Genomic DNA, 17,314 nt, shown 5'->3' on the forward strand with positions numbered 1-17,314 from the left:
TAGGTCATGAATAAAAAATAAATAAAACTAGATATAATCACGCTATAGTTTTTATAGTTATGGTGTGAATAAAAAACAATTGAACATGTTCAAGTTTTTTCAGCATTTAATGCCTCTTTGGCTTTCCTAAGAATCCTCTCCTTCCAAACGTGGAACGGTTCCTCGGAGGTCTCTTTGTGATTTGTTCTAGCTGCTTTGCCCTCATTTTTGGATCCCATATCAACTTCTGTTTAATGTAATTTGTGGAGAGGTTTAATCTGCTATGCGTCAAAATGAGTTTTTTTTTAAATCATCAAACTGCACCAAAACAGGAAAATTAATTCAATTTTATAAAGTGCTAACATGCAAAAGTTACAAAATATGATGTAACACTCCAACTAACTGCCATTTGATTTCTCCTCTATGTCTTGAGTAATTGATTTTGAAAAGTCATCAGACCCTTTGCTGATGCCATCTGTTTGTGTTATGGTTCTTAAATGAGCATTAAATGACTAAACTTTGCGACGGAAAATAATCAAACACTACAAAATCTCATGTCATTAATATATGAAGATGTTTCATTTAACGAAATGACCACTGAAGGTCTAGGTAGTGCTTGTTCTGATGTGCTCATGTAAAATATGTATATTCTTTGTGTGTCGTAAAGCAATAACAGCAAAAGAGAGAATAGTTGAAAATATTGAAAAAACAATAAGTAAAAAACACAGATAAAAAAGTAAACTGCCTTTTATTCTCATTATGTTTGTAGCAACGGGGTCCATTTGTTCCACAAGCCTGTTGAAAACAGATGCCTGCACGCCTACATAACTTATCATCTTTCTTCTGTCAACTTTTATTTTCAACTTCCTTTGGCAAATGTTCATCAACAAAAAATTTACATGGAATGTAATGAAGAAACTGATTGATTCAAAACAATGTTGAATTCAATTCTACCTGCAAGATATATAGAGGGAAGCACAATTGAATAAACCAACATTCATTTCATTCAAATCTAGATTCTGCTGGCTGTCTTGGTAACTTTAAAAATAATAAAAAATAAATTTAAAAATCTGTTTCAGCTAATTAAAAATGATAAAACAAGATGAATTAATAAAGGTGTAAGCAGAACAACCTTTTGAAAATATTAATGGCCAGTTGTTTGGCTTCTGAGCAGCCAAACTGAATGGACAAGTTGCTGATGGACATGTCCTGCTTCATGTTCAACATCTGCTGCAGGATCTTTATGGCTGTTGTGTAACTTTTCTTGGTCAACCCACTCAGTTTTATAGCCATTGTCTGTGTGTGTTTTTGAAGGGACATGCAAAGTTTTGATTTGTTAACAGAGATCATACAATTAGCGGCAATGAGTAAAATTAATAAATTTAAACATAACACGATAGATAGCCAAAACACTCTAATGATTATTTCATACAGATTCAATAAGTACTATGACATAGTTTGAAACACAGTGAATGAGAAAAAACATAGAAAATTAGATAAAGAAAGTTTGTGTGGCCATTTTGTGAACAAATTAAATGAACCAATTAGGAATAGCGAAATCAAAGTGTGAGGAATTAATGACATATTGAGACTCAGCTTCAACATGATATCCAAACCGTGAAATGTGGAAGTAAAAAATGTCAAATGATTACCAATCATTAATCAGAATATAGGTCTAAGTGAGGCTTGAGATAAGCAAAAAAATGAAAAAGAGAGAATTCAAATGTTCAACAACACAAAATGGCTTAGTTCATCATTCAAATAGGTGTAATCTTTAAAAGAAATTGGAAGAAATTAGAATTTTCTATCCTTAATTGATTTAATTTTTACTTTTCATTGTACTATATGGCAAATTCAATATTAAATGTATGGTAGGTGAATGAATAAAAACATTCATATAAATTATAAATAAATGATTTAAACATTAAAAAAGTTCAAATTTTAAAAAAATTTAAAAAGCAAATAAGAAACAAAACCTTGTCAAGATGTAGAGAGGAGGCAGTTGAAGCCAAATCAACACACATGACAGCAATAGAGGTGCTGGAAAGATTCAATGATGACAAAGAACTACTCTTCATCTTTAATTCTGCAAGTCTTATTAGTTCATCTGCTTTTCTGTAGAAAAATCAATATTCACATGTATTTCTAATTATTTAAAGTAAATAATCGACTTTATTTTATTTTATATATAATATATATAATATTATATTTATTATATTCAGTTAATTTAACTGTTAAATATAACAAATTGTAATACATACATAATAAATATGCATGGTAATTGTAATAACTGCTGAAAATTGTATAATCTCATATCAAATTTAAATCTAATTTGATAAACAACAAAAAATGGCATATCCATATATAAGAGGAACTAACACTGTTTGATGATTATAAAATAAATATTATATAAATAAATAAAAATAAACAAAGTAATAAATAAATACTACTTTTTCGCAGAATCAGATGTGATGCCAAGTTTGGAAGCGAGGATTGGAGTGATCGAAGAAGACATCGGTGGGGCAAAAAATGTTCTCAAATTGATAATTATTAAATTTCGCTAGTTTTTATTACAATTATTTATTAAATAAATAACTTTCTGATTCCGAATGGCAGTCCGAACAACTATTTCACTTTTAAAAAATACAATTTGGTGGGAAAAAATGGGTCGGGCTATTTGACTTTTTTGGCTTATTTGCGAAATTGCATGAGTTTTAACGAGCAAGCAATATGTAATATTTACTTGACTTAATATGTCTAAAACAATGTAGTAATTTTATTTAATTCAATTTAACTTAATTAAATAGAGTTATATAACTGTATATGAGTTACATAGAGTTTTATAACTCTATATATGAGTTACATAGAGATATATAACTCTATATAAGAGTTGCATAGAGTTATATAACTCCATGTAACTCATATATACACAGTTTATTTCATAAGCAAACAAAAGTTTAACATGGTCGAATAGGGTAAAAAAGAGTAAATATAGCTCAATCCTAGTAAGCCAACTTATGGCTTCAGTAAGCCATTGTGGATTTTATTGGACAAAAAGCAATTTCTATATTCAAATTAACAAAAACAATTTAATAATATTAATTTATATTAAAATAAAATTAAATAAAATTAAATAAAATTACTACATTGTTTTAGACATACTAAGTCAAGTAATATTTCATACAGCTTGCTCGTTAAAACCTATGCAATTTCGTTAAGTAACTCAATAAGCCAACAATCCAAAGAAGCCAAATAGCCCGTTGTGTTGCATTTTGACATAGCCCCAAAAATAAATAAGGGCCAAATATTTTTTACCTCAACTCATTACAGTGATTTACCATGTTAAAACTATATAGCGAACCTTTACGAGTCAGCCAAAAATTACTACAAATACAGTTAACAAAATAAACTATTATTTATTAAACTTAATAAAATTGAACATTATCTTATATATCTCTAAATCACAAATTATAAATTATTCATGAATTTATCAGAATTTACTTTTCCCTAGCTGGTTACAAGAACACCTGTCCCACCACTCAATTTAATATTTACATCATTCTAACCTCTCTCTCTCTCTCTCTCTCTCTCTCCTCTCTCTCTCTCTCTCTCTCTCTGTGTTTGTACGCTTGTTTGTGTGTATGTATATATATATATTTGTGAAAATTTGTCATGGTTTTGTGTGCGTAAGTATGTGTGAATATTATTGTGGGTACATTTAAATGAAGTATGCGATATTTGTACAGGTTTTTATTCGGTTGTCCATGAACATTTGTTAAATGGTATAGTTACAAGTATATATATAATAGGCATGTATATAGTGTATATGCGTATTTATTTATTTATATGCATTAAAATATACTTTTCTTAAAAACAATAGCATTGAACAAGAGGCCAAGATATCAAATTACGAAGAATTAAAAGGGAAGATTATTTTATTGAGCAGTCAAATACACATGTGTACAATGTACTACAAATGTACTTAAGCATGCGTACATAAGATGTATGTACAATGTACTTGTGTATACGCACCTGACCTGAGTCAACTGTAATGTAACAAGAGTATTAAGGCTTTTTTAATCTCACACAGATGTCAAGTGGCTGTCTTTTTCGGCCATCATCACTCATTCATTTGTTATATTTCTTTTATTGTATATATATTATTAACGAAGTTCTTGCTTTTTTGTTGCATATAATGGGAATTATTTCGGTTTGTGTGCCTAACATGACTTGGATTGAATTTGGCGGTGACAGGTGACACATATGCTTTTAAATGAACATGAACACTCACTAAAAAACATAAACACACGTGTAAATATATATATATATATATATATAATGTATGTTTATGTGTGTTTGTGCATACTTTATACATATATCTGTATATATATTATGTATGTGTGTTATATGAATGTATCTATACGCATATACACCACATACAAGTATGTAATAAATGTATATATGTAATATATGTAGTGTATATGTATACGGGTAACGGTGAGTGAGAGTTAATAAATATAAGCTTGAAGGTACGTTGTCATTCTGTGACGACTTTCTTGTTATTGCTGATTCGGTTTCATTCTACTTTATTGATTTGCTAATATAATGCTGCTTCATTTATAAATTTGGAATTATTCTCATCTCATAAAAAAAGTTAAATTATTTGTATGTTTATTTATCTTATTTAAAATATGAAAATTTAAATAATAATAAAAAATTAGGAAAACAGTTTACCAAATCATTTATTGTTGTTGTGATGGCTGCGATAGAAGATTAATTTATATCATATTATTATATTATATACAATTTATAAAAATATGAGATATATATAAAACTTAAATCTTGCGTTTGTATAGTTGTTTATTATTAATATATTATTATAACTATAATATAAAATTGTTGGGATATTTCTGGATCCTTCTACTCTCGTTTGTATTTTGTTTGTGTAGGTGGAGCTAAGCGGACACTGTATGCACGCACACAACTAACTTTACCAAATTACTAAATAGTGGAAGTTTTATAATAAAGAAGTTTGTAACGTTTTTTTACAATTATTTCCTTCGTTTGTTCGTTAGTTCATTCATTCATTCATTCGTTCATTCATTCATTCATTCATTCATTCATTCATTCATTCATTCATTCATTCATTCATTCATTCATTCATTCATTCACTCATACATTCACTCATACATTCACTTATTTACCCATTCGTTCGATCGTTCATTAATTAATTCATTCATTCATCCATCCATCCTTTTTATCATTCAATTATGTGCGATTGTTATCGTCTATCGTATTGCTGGTGCTTCAGGGAAAAAAATATTTTATTTTTATAATTTTTAATGTTTGGTCGCGTTGATTTATTGGCACACACACACTCACTCACATTCTCTCTCTCTCTCTCTTTCTCTCTCTCTCTCTCTCTCTCTCTCTCTCACACACACACACACACACATAAACATTCAGACCGTTGTTTAATTTATTGAAAAAAATTTTTAGGCTAATAATTTTCTCATACACTATTCATAATTTATATAAGTAGAAGTATTTCGAATTGAATATATTAATGTTATTGCAATACAATACCGAGAATATAATACCATACAATTTACATACGTCATACATTTATTCATTCGTTCGTCCGTTTATTAAATTTACTCATTCATTCACTCATTCATTCACTCATTCATTTACTCATTCATTTACTCATTCGTTCATTCATTCATTCGTTCATTCATTCATTCATTCATTCATTCATTCATTCATTCATTCACCCACCCATTCATGTATTCGTTTATTCATACACACATTACCTCATTCATTCACTCATACATTCATTCATTTTCTTCGACATTGTCTACCTTTCTTTGCTGAGCCAACCAGCCAGCCAGCCAGCCAGCCAAACAACCAAGCATTGAAGCAACAATGTAATGCATGCAACGTTATTGATGGTGATGTGAGCAGGTACCTTACAATATATCTAATGTATTGTACTGTAATATAATGTAAGCAGCCACGTTGATGTAATGTTGATGCTATTAGTGCAATAGAATGTTATTTCGTTTTTCGTTACAAGAAAGCTTTGCATTCTGTTGTGTTATTTATAAGGTGCAAACGAAGTAACTTAACTAATATATATATTTTGATAATGTTAACAATAATAATGAAAATTATAAAAATAATTTTTTTTTGTGAATTTTATTGAAGCTTTGAAAAACAATAAATAAACTATATCCCTCCAAAAAATGTTGAAAGCAGACACACAGAACCAATCATTATTGAGTTGTCGTGCTTCTGAGATCCATCGGGCCATCAGATAAAAATGAAATGATGAAAGGACTGATGAAACATATTGATGATGTCATTTGGCTGCGGGCAATGTCACTTAACTGAGTGGTCATCGACACACACGCATACACACAGACAGACACACAAACAAACATCTGCACATAAACACACACATATACATATATATATATATATATATATATATATATATATATATATATATATATATATATATATATATATATATATATATATATATATATATATATATACACACAAACAGACACACCTACCCATGCATTAACTTACAAACAGTTACGCCACTGCGTATTAACAACGCTCAATAAACATACGCAGGCATTTTTTACGTATAACAGTTATTAAACACACGTACATTAATGTAAACAAACAGCCAGTCTTTGGAAACATCGTATCTATCTACACACATAATGCATGTATGTGTGCATGTATGTGTGAATGTATGTATGTGCGTGTGTGTGTGTGTGTATGTGTGTGAGTATGTGTGCGAAATCACGTACATTTTTATTTCCGACATTGTACGTGTTTACAGACGGCATTTTACTGCTCAACATTGGATAACATACGCACGCACACATACACACATGCACACACACACACGCACACACATACACAAGCACACACATCAGTTGTATAACAAGGATGTTATTGTGAGATAACCACTGCGTTGAAGTGGGTGGTGATGATGATAAAGATGTTTATAATGACGATGATGAAGATGATGACGATGAGGAAGATGATGACGATGATGAAGATGATGACGATGATGAAGATGATAGTGCTTATCATGGTAGCTGTAGATACTTACTACCTTGCACAATAACGATAACGAAAATAGTAGTAGTGGTGATGATAATGAAATTAATTAGTGATGTTGGTAATGATGATGATTGTGGTAGGGAGGATAATGATGACTGCGATGATGATGATAACGATGCCAACAAAAACAGAAATATTTATCCTGAATAAGTCTTTGTCATCGTAAATAAGGTTTAGCGAATCTGAGACATTTAACAACAGCACGCACACACGCACATACAACACACGTATTGACTACGCGCACACGCATGCACGCACAGACGCGTCCACACACGCACACAGACGCGTCCACACACACACACACACACACACACACACACACACACACACACACATATTCAAATATACACTGAATACACACACACACATATATATATATACACACACACACAACAAACATATTTAAATATACACTGAATACATACACATTATATACACATTACATTACATACATGTCCATTGTCCGTGATAGATGTTTTCTACAAGTTACTACAATAACGCACCGCATGGTATAAACATTAAATTTGAAAAAGTAAAACAGCCAATAAAAAACACGATGACATTTTTATAGCGCGAATATGGTTTATACATTCATTTGGATTGACTGATGGAAAAACAGATTTAAGGATGGATAGCTGAAGGGAAATGAATGAATAAAAGGCTATATTTGCTAATGCTCTCACACACACGCGCATACACGCACGCACACACACACACACACATATATATAATTATATATTATCATATAGAGATAGAAGGATGGTCGAACGCCGTTAATTTGAATGCAATTTCCTAAAAAGGATTGTCAGAGATTAGTTGCTAAAGTTGCTCTTCTCGATGTTATGTTTTATTTATAGTTCATGTGTATTGTGTATGTGTCATTTGCTGTGTGCGTGTGCATGTAATGTATATATATATATATATATATATATGTATATATATTATATATTATATATGTATATATATATGTATATATATATGTATATATATATATATATATATATAATGTATGTTTGTGTGTTTTTATGTATACATATTTATGAATTTATTACAAAGTGATTGCTGTTACATTTGTTTTAACTGTAAAGTCGACTTTAATGTTATACCATCTGTTATACGGTTGTTATAGCTAGGATTTCTGTCGTTTATTTACTTATTTGGTTGTTTTGTTGGTGAGGATATCAGTCAAAATACTGGTTCATTGATTGGTTAGTGGTTAACGATTTGTTTTTGTAGTGTTCATTTTTACAATTTCCACATTAGTTTTTGCGTAAACAAGTGAATGAATGTAAACAAACGAATAACTGAATTGTTGAATAAATTAACAAATTAATTAATTAATTAAGTAGTTAACAAAATTGGTCAATTACTTACAATTATTTATGGTTTACTGCGTTAATTGATCAATGGATAGTTTATTTACTGGAGTTTTTAGTTATATTTAGTTTCGTGTTTTGCTTAAATAAATTATACGGATCTTTGTCTATCAGTTGTCACATGCGCTGACAGATGTGTACTTACCAATGTTTATCACGGAAAGCAAGTGTTTGTCATTCGCTTACCATCATCATTCCGCTTTTGTTTACTTAGTTTTCGTTCGTTCGTTTGTTTGTTTTTTCATTCGTTCGTTTGTTCATTATTTGTTTGTTGGTTTATAAATTCATTTTTATATTTCAATTTGTTGTTTGTTCGTTTGTTCATTCATTCGTTTGTTCGTATGTTTTTAATTTGTTTGCTGGTTTATAAATTCATTTTCATACTGAAATTTGTAACAATTGATTCATTCCAACGTCACCAATCCACTCACTCAGACGTAAATCACATCAATTTATTGTCATATTATGCGTCCACCCAACAACCCATTCCTCAACTCTCTTCCTCTCTCTCTCCTTAATTTACTGATGAGACGTTTGTCTTCTTTGACTACCAATTTACATTTATGAATATATTTTTATTTGTCAATTTATTTTTCTTTTTTAATCATTTATATTAAATAGTTATTTAACTCTTTTTAAACTTATTTAATATCTCTGTTTATCCATTTATTTGGATTTGAAAATATTTTAGCACAAGCACACGCATACACACACTACACACACACACACACACACACACACACAAACACTCATACATTACAAAGAAAAATAAAATTTTATAAAGGAGCACATCATAATGGTATCAGTTTCATTTGATGTGGACCGTCAGTGTAGAGTTATAACATTAAAGGACATCTAACATCACATAGATCTTTGTGTGTACATGTACGTACACTCGTTCGTGCACGCGCACACACGTACAAAAATTTTACACACCCGTACAATGGGAATGAAAATAAATACAAAACACACGAAATCTTGCAAACATGTGTATAAGTACAAACACATGCACACACAACACAAACACACACAAACACATGCACACGCACACGCAGAGAAACGCACACGTACACAAGCACGCGCGTGTCCTCTCCAGAAGTAATTAAAAAGTTCTAATAATAGAAAAGTTAACGCAATTCTTTCGAGATAGTGGCCCGACGAAAACATGCACTCACGCACCTACGACAAACAACAAGCAAGAATTGAAATTACGTCACGTTATGTTAATTAAACATTAAACGTGTTCTCATCCAAGTGTATTCATTAATAATCCTTATCCAGGGCATTATGTACACACCTACATACACACGAACGCACACACGAACACACAAACGCACGTCGGCGCACAAATTTGTTTAAACAAATATGACGTACGTGTTTGTATATGCTCAACAAAATCAAGACGGATAATAATAATAAATGGCCGTCATGTAAACAAGCTTATTATGCGTGTGCGCGTGTGATTTCGATAAGGACAATCACATACATTGGGCATCTAGTTGCGTAGAATTTGTATAAATAACCAATGCAAATGAAGTTTGAATGATAGCGTGTTTAACAAGCGATAATTGCTTCTGGACGCGATTCAATTTGTTTTATTGTTATGGCAATAATAATGTCGACAAAATCTTCGAAATATTTAAAAAATTTTGTTTTGAGTTTGTGTTGCTTGTGTGTTTTATGTTTGTGAGATGTCGAACTTGTGTTGATAGAAATGCCTGCTCAGCACATACATATGTGTTGTTGATGTGTGAATGTGTGTTGTTGATGTGTGAATGTGTGCTGTTGATGTTTTTGTTGATGTAGACGTTCGCAAACTGTAGGGACATGCATGCATGTTGTTGTTGATGTTTTTCTTTATTGTTCTTGTTGCTGCTGCTGATTTTTGTACTTTCAATTTTAATGTTTATTATGCATATCTGCTGTTTATAAAGGTGTTTATTTATCATATATACGTGTGTGTGTGTCTATGTGATGGTGCTTGCGTAGTTCTATCGCAACGCATATGACCGCACGCTTACGTGGGAAAGTAGAAACGTCTTTGAGAAGAACTTGAGAGCTATCAGTAGTGGGTTTGGCTATCTGCTTGACTGACGTTCGTAAGTGCCTAGTTACCACTTTATAAAATTCTTTACCTTGACTTTTTGCTTTGTTTATTATGACACCTGACGCAATTTATTTATGTTAATTAGATAATTGTACTTTAATAATATATTGTAGAAAGGTTAGATTAAATTTGTTCTCAAATTAAATACTAATTTGATTGTAGCTAAAGACTGTAAGTTTTATTTTCTTGTTAATACCATATTGGTTGATTTGTAATTTTTTAGTATAAGGTAATTATTATTATAAGTGAATTTTTGTAGAAATAATTTTTATAAGAATTTTGACGTTTAGACTGGAAGAGAGAGAGAGAGAGAGAGAGATAGATAGATAGATAGATAGAGAGAGAGAGAGAGAGAGAGAGAGAGAGAGAGAGAGAGAGAGAGAGAGAGAGAGAGAGAGAGAAAGAGTAAGAGAAAGAAAGTTAAAAATAATATATTTATTTAAGTATTTAAGTTGCAATTTTTTATTGCTGTTCGGTTGTTTGGTTGACGAATCGCTTGAACTGGAATCGCTGAATTAAATTTAATAATTTCATTCAATTTAAGAATTCGTACAATTATTATCTATCAAAATGTTTCTGTATTGCGTTGTGTTATTATCAGCATCAGTCATCATTCTGACGATCACATCATCGTCATCATTGAGGGGACCATCGTTATTAGCACCAGTGTTATTATTCATAATCACAAACTTCCGTATTGTCGCTGGAAAGTTCACCGCATAAAACTATCACAATTACCATCGTCGTCATCGTCATCGTCGTCATCACTGTGAACCAAATGCATGCCAAGGTTTCTTGGTAAATTAATTGATAATTTTGCTGAAATATTTGGTTGGTTGAGTGAGTGAACGAGTGAATGAGTGAGTGAATGAGTGAGTGTCTTATAAGCAAATTTATTTATACCACGGAATGTACCTAAAAATTATTCAATGAAACCCCATAAATGCTCACGCACACACGCACGTGGCGGCAAACACACTTTCACCAAGAAATACACATATTCCTCTACACACATTATCCAAGAACACACATACACACACTCACAAACACACATAAACATAAACATGTAAACACACATACACTGACGTTCATACACACATTTTTTTACATGGGCTTTGTCATTTATTTAGCCACACATATAAAATAAACATACAGTTACCCAGTTACCCGCACACACACACAAACACACATAAATACAAGCACACACAAACACATACAAACACACACATTAACACACATACTCAGAGAAACAAATATTTCTACAATGTCATTGTTGTATAATTTGTACATTAAAGAAACCAGGTATGCCTGAAATATGATAATGAAATGTTTAACCTGAGTAACAGTTTGGTTGGATGAAAGAGTGAATGAGTTAGTTAATGAATGAACGAAAGTAGAAACAATTAAATAAATGAATGAATAATTGAATGAATGAAGAAATGAAGAAATGGATGGATAACTGAATGAGCGGGTAAGTGAATAAATACTCTACTTTATAAGCAAATCTAATATAACACTGAGAGAGATACGACATGACATTTTAAACATGAAAACAGAATCAGTGAATGAATGAATGAATAAATGAATTAATGAATTAATACTTAATTTATTAAAAAATAAAGGAAAATATTAATAAAAAATTCAAACAAACAAATTCAATGAAATAGATATGTGTGAGCGATTAGTAATTCAAATGCAGTTAAACAGAATTAGCGGGTTGGTATCGAAAAGAGGACAGAATTGACAATAATATTTTGAAAAAAAAGAAAGAATAAAAAAAGGAATGCATAGATAGATGAGTGAATGAATGAACAAATAAACGAATGAATGAATTAATTAATGAATGAATGGACGAATGAATGAATGAATGAATGAATGAATGGATGGATGAATTAATGAATGATCAATGATCAATGAATGATCTAACCCTACTACTAAATCATCTACTGTACAACAACACAACATCACAGACACAACACAACAAACACGTACACAGAAAACCCGCCGCTCGGATCGTTCTCACTCTGTCGGTCCGGTCGGTTTTTTGCGTGCAGAAATCAATCACCGACCGACGAGAAATCGATTAAATACATGGGCACGCATGTGTTTTTAATATTCGTTAAAGTAATCCGTCATTGTGATTGCAACAAATAATTTCGAATAATAATAATCCTGCTATTATATCCTTTGCTCATGATATCAATAAATAATAATGATAATGATAATAATAATGATAATAAATATTTGATATTGTATGATAAGGATGATAATGTAAGAGTAGCCAGTAGCTGGTGTTTGTGTTGTTGTGATGTTGTTATTTTTGTGATGTTGTGTTTGTGTTGTTGTTGTTTGTGTTGTTTTGCTGTTGTTATTTTTGTGATGTTGTGTTTGTGTTGTTTTTGTTGTTGTTTGTGATGTTGTGTTGTTGTTATTTTTGTGATGTTGTGTTGTCTGTGATGTTGTGTTGTTGTATTGTTGTTGTGATGTTGTGTTGTTGTGTTTGTGATGTTGTATTTTTTGTTTGTTGTATTTGTTGTTTCAATGTTGCATAGGCACTTACTTGAAAACGACGACAAATATGTTTCTAATTACTTACAACAAGTTTATGTGTGCATTTATATGTTTAAGTTTGTCTGAGTGTTCGTCTGTGTGTGTGTCTGTGTGTGTGTGTGTGTGTGTGTGTCTGTGTGTGTGTTTGCCAGCGTATGTGCACAAGTCTGTATTGGACGGTGTTATTTTGAATTGTGAATTAAATATGAAACGCTTCTGTACTACACTGCATATGATTTTTATTCAGTAGTCAGAAATTAATGAATGAAACAATAAATGAGTAAAAATTAATATATGAAATTATAAAATATAAATAATCAAGCTGATTAACTAATTAGCCATTTTATGAATGAATGAATGAATGAATGAATGAATGAATGAATGAAAGAAGGTGGGTAAAGTCGTAGGCGCAGACATTTGCACACATAACAGCAAACATTTCCTCAAATTTATTTTCCAATGTCATCTCTCCATCCATTCATTCATTCATTCATTCTATTCCTATTACAATGTTATCATTCCATCTATCGATTCTATTATTACCCATCATGACACATTCAATATTTCAACTCACGCACACACGAACCCACATACACACACGCGGACACACTCACACAGACACGAACACACGAACTCACATACACACACGTGGACACGAACATACACAGACACGCACGCACTCACATACACGGACACACACGCACAATGATCACGCAAGATGTTTTCACCGATAATGAATTTGTTGATTGTTTGAATTGAAACGAAAAACAGAAAGAGGTAGGTAGGTCGTTGTTATTTTGTATCGATTTGATTTTTAAATGCTAGTTTTTTTCCTTTATCACAATTATCATTTTTACTACCATATATACATAGAAATATATGTACATACACACATACATACATACACGCACATAAACATACATACAAAACATACATACATATAAACATACACACATACATACACACTTACATACATACGTACATTGTACTCGTAGGTTGTGTGTTTTTCAGTGCACTCAGTGTTGTTTTTGTTTATATTTTGTTGTCGTTGTGGGTGTGTGTTGTGTTGTGTTTGTGTGTTGTACGCGGTGATATATTTCACTTAAGTATCAAGAATTTTGCCAAAAGTGAATAAAAGTAAAATGAATTGGGAAACTTTAAGTAAAAGTAGAGTAAAATGATTCATTTGCAAGTAAAAGTTGGGTAAAAGTAAAATGGATTTTACATGTAAAATATCCCTGGCTGTGCGAACGTTTTCTTGATTGATATTTTTGTTCGATTGCGTTTTTTGCGTCATGTTAGTGTTGTGTGTTTATGTGTGTGTGTGTTTATGTGTTGTTGTGTTGAGTGTTGTTGTGCTGTTGATTGTGCCATTCAATTAACCTTGGTGCTAGATGACATGAGCGTCACACACGGCTTCTTCTAATGATTTTCATTGCATTTCTGTTGTTGTTGGTTGGTTGATTAGTTGGTTGGTAGGTTAGTTTGCTTGTTTGTTTATTGGTTTGTTGGTTGGTTGGTTGGCTGGTTAGTTGGTTGGCTGGTTGGTTGGTTGACTGATTAGCTGGTTGGTTGGTAGGCCGGCTAGTGGCTTGATTTGTTCTATTGTGTTGTTGATTTGTTTTTACTTGTCTTGTTGATTTTTCGCGCACTCACACGCACACGCGCACACTTACACACACATATAGAAACTGCATAATAGCGTTAATTGGCGAGCTATTTATTGCGTGTAATTAATTACGTTACATCGCGCGATTGAATGCAACAAGGGACCTGAGTTGCATTGTAACAAATTTAACGCTTGTTCTTTTGTAACTAGACAGGTTGTTTGTGTTGCAATTGTGTTAATAAGAGCTTCTAATTGTTTTGTATGAATATTAATTAACTAGTGAGTGAGTGAGTGTGTGTGTGTATGTGTACATTATTTTATGTTTGCACTATTTAACAAAGACGCGCTCCCTCAAAAGCATTATTTACCCGTTCTCACAAACGATCATTCAAGTAGTCATTATACAGAAACATAGAGATATGTTCATTCTCTCTCTCTCACACACACACTCACATACACACACACACAACACACACAGAGTTGCTGCGGAACACATGTCGAAGCGGTTCAAGTGTATTTTTAATGATTTTTATTAGACTCACTCACTCACTCACTTGTACACTGATGATGATTCTGACGTGCCGATGTTATTGTTGTGTGGTTTGTTTTCTTTTTTTCATTATTATCATTGTTTTAATTTGTTATCATCTTCATCATCACCATCATCACCACCATCATCATCATCTTCACTATTATCATCATCCATCCCCACCATCATCATTCTCAGTTTTATTTAAGTCGTAATCGTCCTCATATTCGTAATCGTCATCGTCATCATAGTTGACACCATCACCAGCATCATCATCATCATCATTTTCGTCTTCCTTCTCCTCTTCATCATCATCATAATCATCATCATAGTTGCCATCACCATCATCACCATCAACAGTAGTAGTAGCAGAGCCAACAAAAGCATTTAATTTCACCAGCACCACCAATTATTTAATTAGGACAGTCACGTTTCATTCACACCACACCACACCACATGGCATCACCTGTATTAATTCCTTTAATAATTTTCTAAACGATTCTAAATTGGTTGACGTTTTGCAGGCGAACTAACGCTAAAAATACAATGTCATATAAATACGCTAATACGATCACAACATACAACGTAATGCTACATACATACACGCACGCACACATGCACACACACACACACAAACATACAGGCGCACACACGCACAAACACATACACGCGCGCGCGCACACACGTGTAAACACAAAAATACAATACACGTATATGTGCGACTACGTATTTGCACAGCACATACTTCAAAGTACAAACCACACATAACTAAAACAATAAATGAAAAATTAAAATGATTAAATAAAATGATTAAATAAAATAATACATCTGTTTATTATGTATACAATTACTTATATTATTATTTGTTAAACATTTAAATGCTTAATTAAATAAATTACTAAACACAACACGAAATGTATAGGAATGTATTCATCACGTACGCAAATATTTATGAACATACGAACGGTTTGTTGTGTTATTCAAACAACATTTCACGAACTCGTACAATGGAACTTCATTCCATTCGAACCTTATGATGTATGTTTAAACGATAAACATTTGTTTAACATTAAACAATTAAAAACCAATCATTAACAAATACGCTCGTTTTATTTATTTACAAGCTAGAAGAACGCACATGCTTGCACATGCACACGCACGCACACACCACACGTACACACGCACGCACACACCACACACACTACACAAGCATTTATTATTCCATTTATATATATATTTTGTTATTTATTTTTCTTATTTCGCTGAGTTGATCGAGTTATATATAGACTGCTTCATATGTTCATTTATGCAAATTCATATTATAATACATTAATGAATATGTATAACGTATTTCAAATTACTGGTTACATTCTACAAGAATTATGATGGTGATGATGTTTTAGCTTTGACGATGATGATGACAATGATGGTAAAGACGGTGATGGTGATGAAGGTGATGATGATGATGGTGAAGGTGATGATAATGGAGATGATGATGAAGATAGTGAGGGTGATGGTGGTGATGACGATGATAAAGGAGATGATGATGAAGATAGTGAGGGTGATGATGGTGAAGACGACGTCGAAATATTATCGACGTTTTTTTTGGCACGGTTTTAATATTTAAATTGCCGTCATTACAATATTCTTTTTCTCTATCATCGTCATCATCATCGTCATCATCATCGTCATCATCATCGTTATCATCATCGTTATCATCATCGTCACCATCATCACCACCATCATCATCGTAATCATCTCTCTTATCTTCCTTTATCACTGAGCAAATGATTCCGTCGTAGCGAAGTGTTATATGACTGCGCAAACAATTTCTCAAATTGTTTGTACGTGTGTGTGTGTTCGTTTGTGTACGCGCATGTTCGTTTGTGTGTGTGTGTGTTTGTTTGTAAACCTCTCATCTTTATAGCGGGTGACATGTGGGAGAATAAGAATATGATGACAACGATGATGACTATGAAGATGATGATGGTGACGGTGATTGTGATGTTCAAGCTGAT

The 17,314-nt window shown here is 32.0% G+C and overlaps 1 protein-coding gene across 1 annotated transcript; it reads right to left on the reverse strand.

The window, feature by feature from the left end:
* Positions 1-737: 737 nt before the first annotated feature.
* On the reverse strand, positions 738-2,093 carry HELRODRAFT_125158 (hypothetical protein; the record flags this gene model as incomplete). Its single annotated transcript, XM_009022563.1, has 4 exons — positions 738-846; positions 934-1,017; positions 1,109-1,275; positions 1,956-2,093. Coding segments are annotated over 4 exons (498 nt in total), but the record flags the coding sequence as incomplete, so codon positions are not given.
* Between the last annotated feature and the right edge of the window lie 15,221 nt (positions 2,094-17,314).

The sequence above is a fragment of the Helobdella robusta genome (assembly GCF_000326865.2).
Source record: "Helobdella robusta unplaced genomic scaffold HELROscaffold_32, whole genome shotgun sequence".
Classification (NCBI taxonomy): domain Eukaryota; kingdom Metazoa; phylum Annelida; class Clitellata; order Rhynchobdellida; family Glossiphoniidae; genus Helobdella; species Helobdella robusta.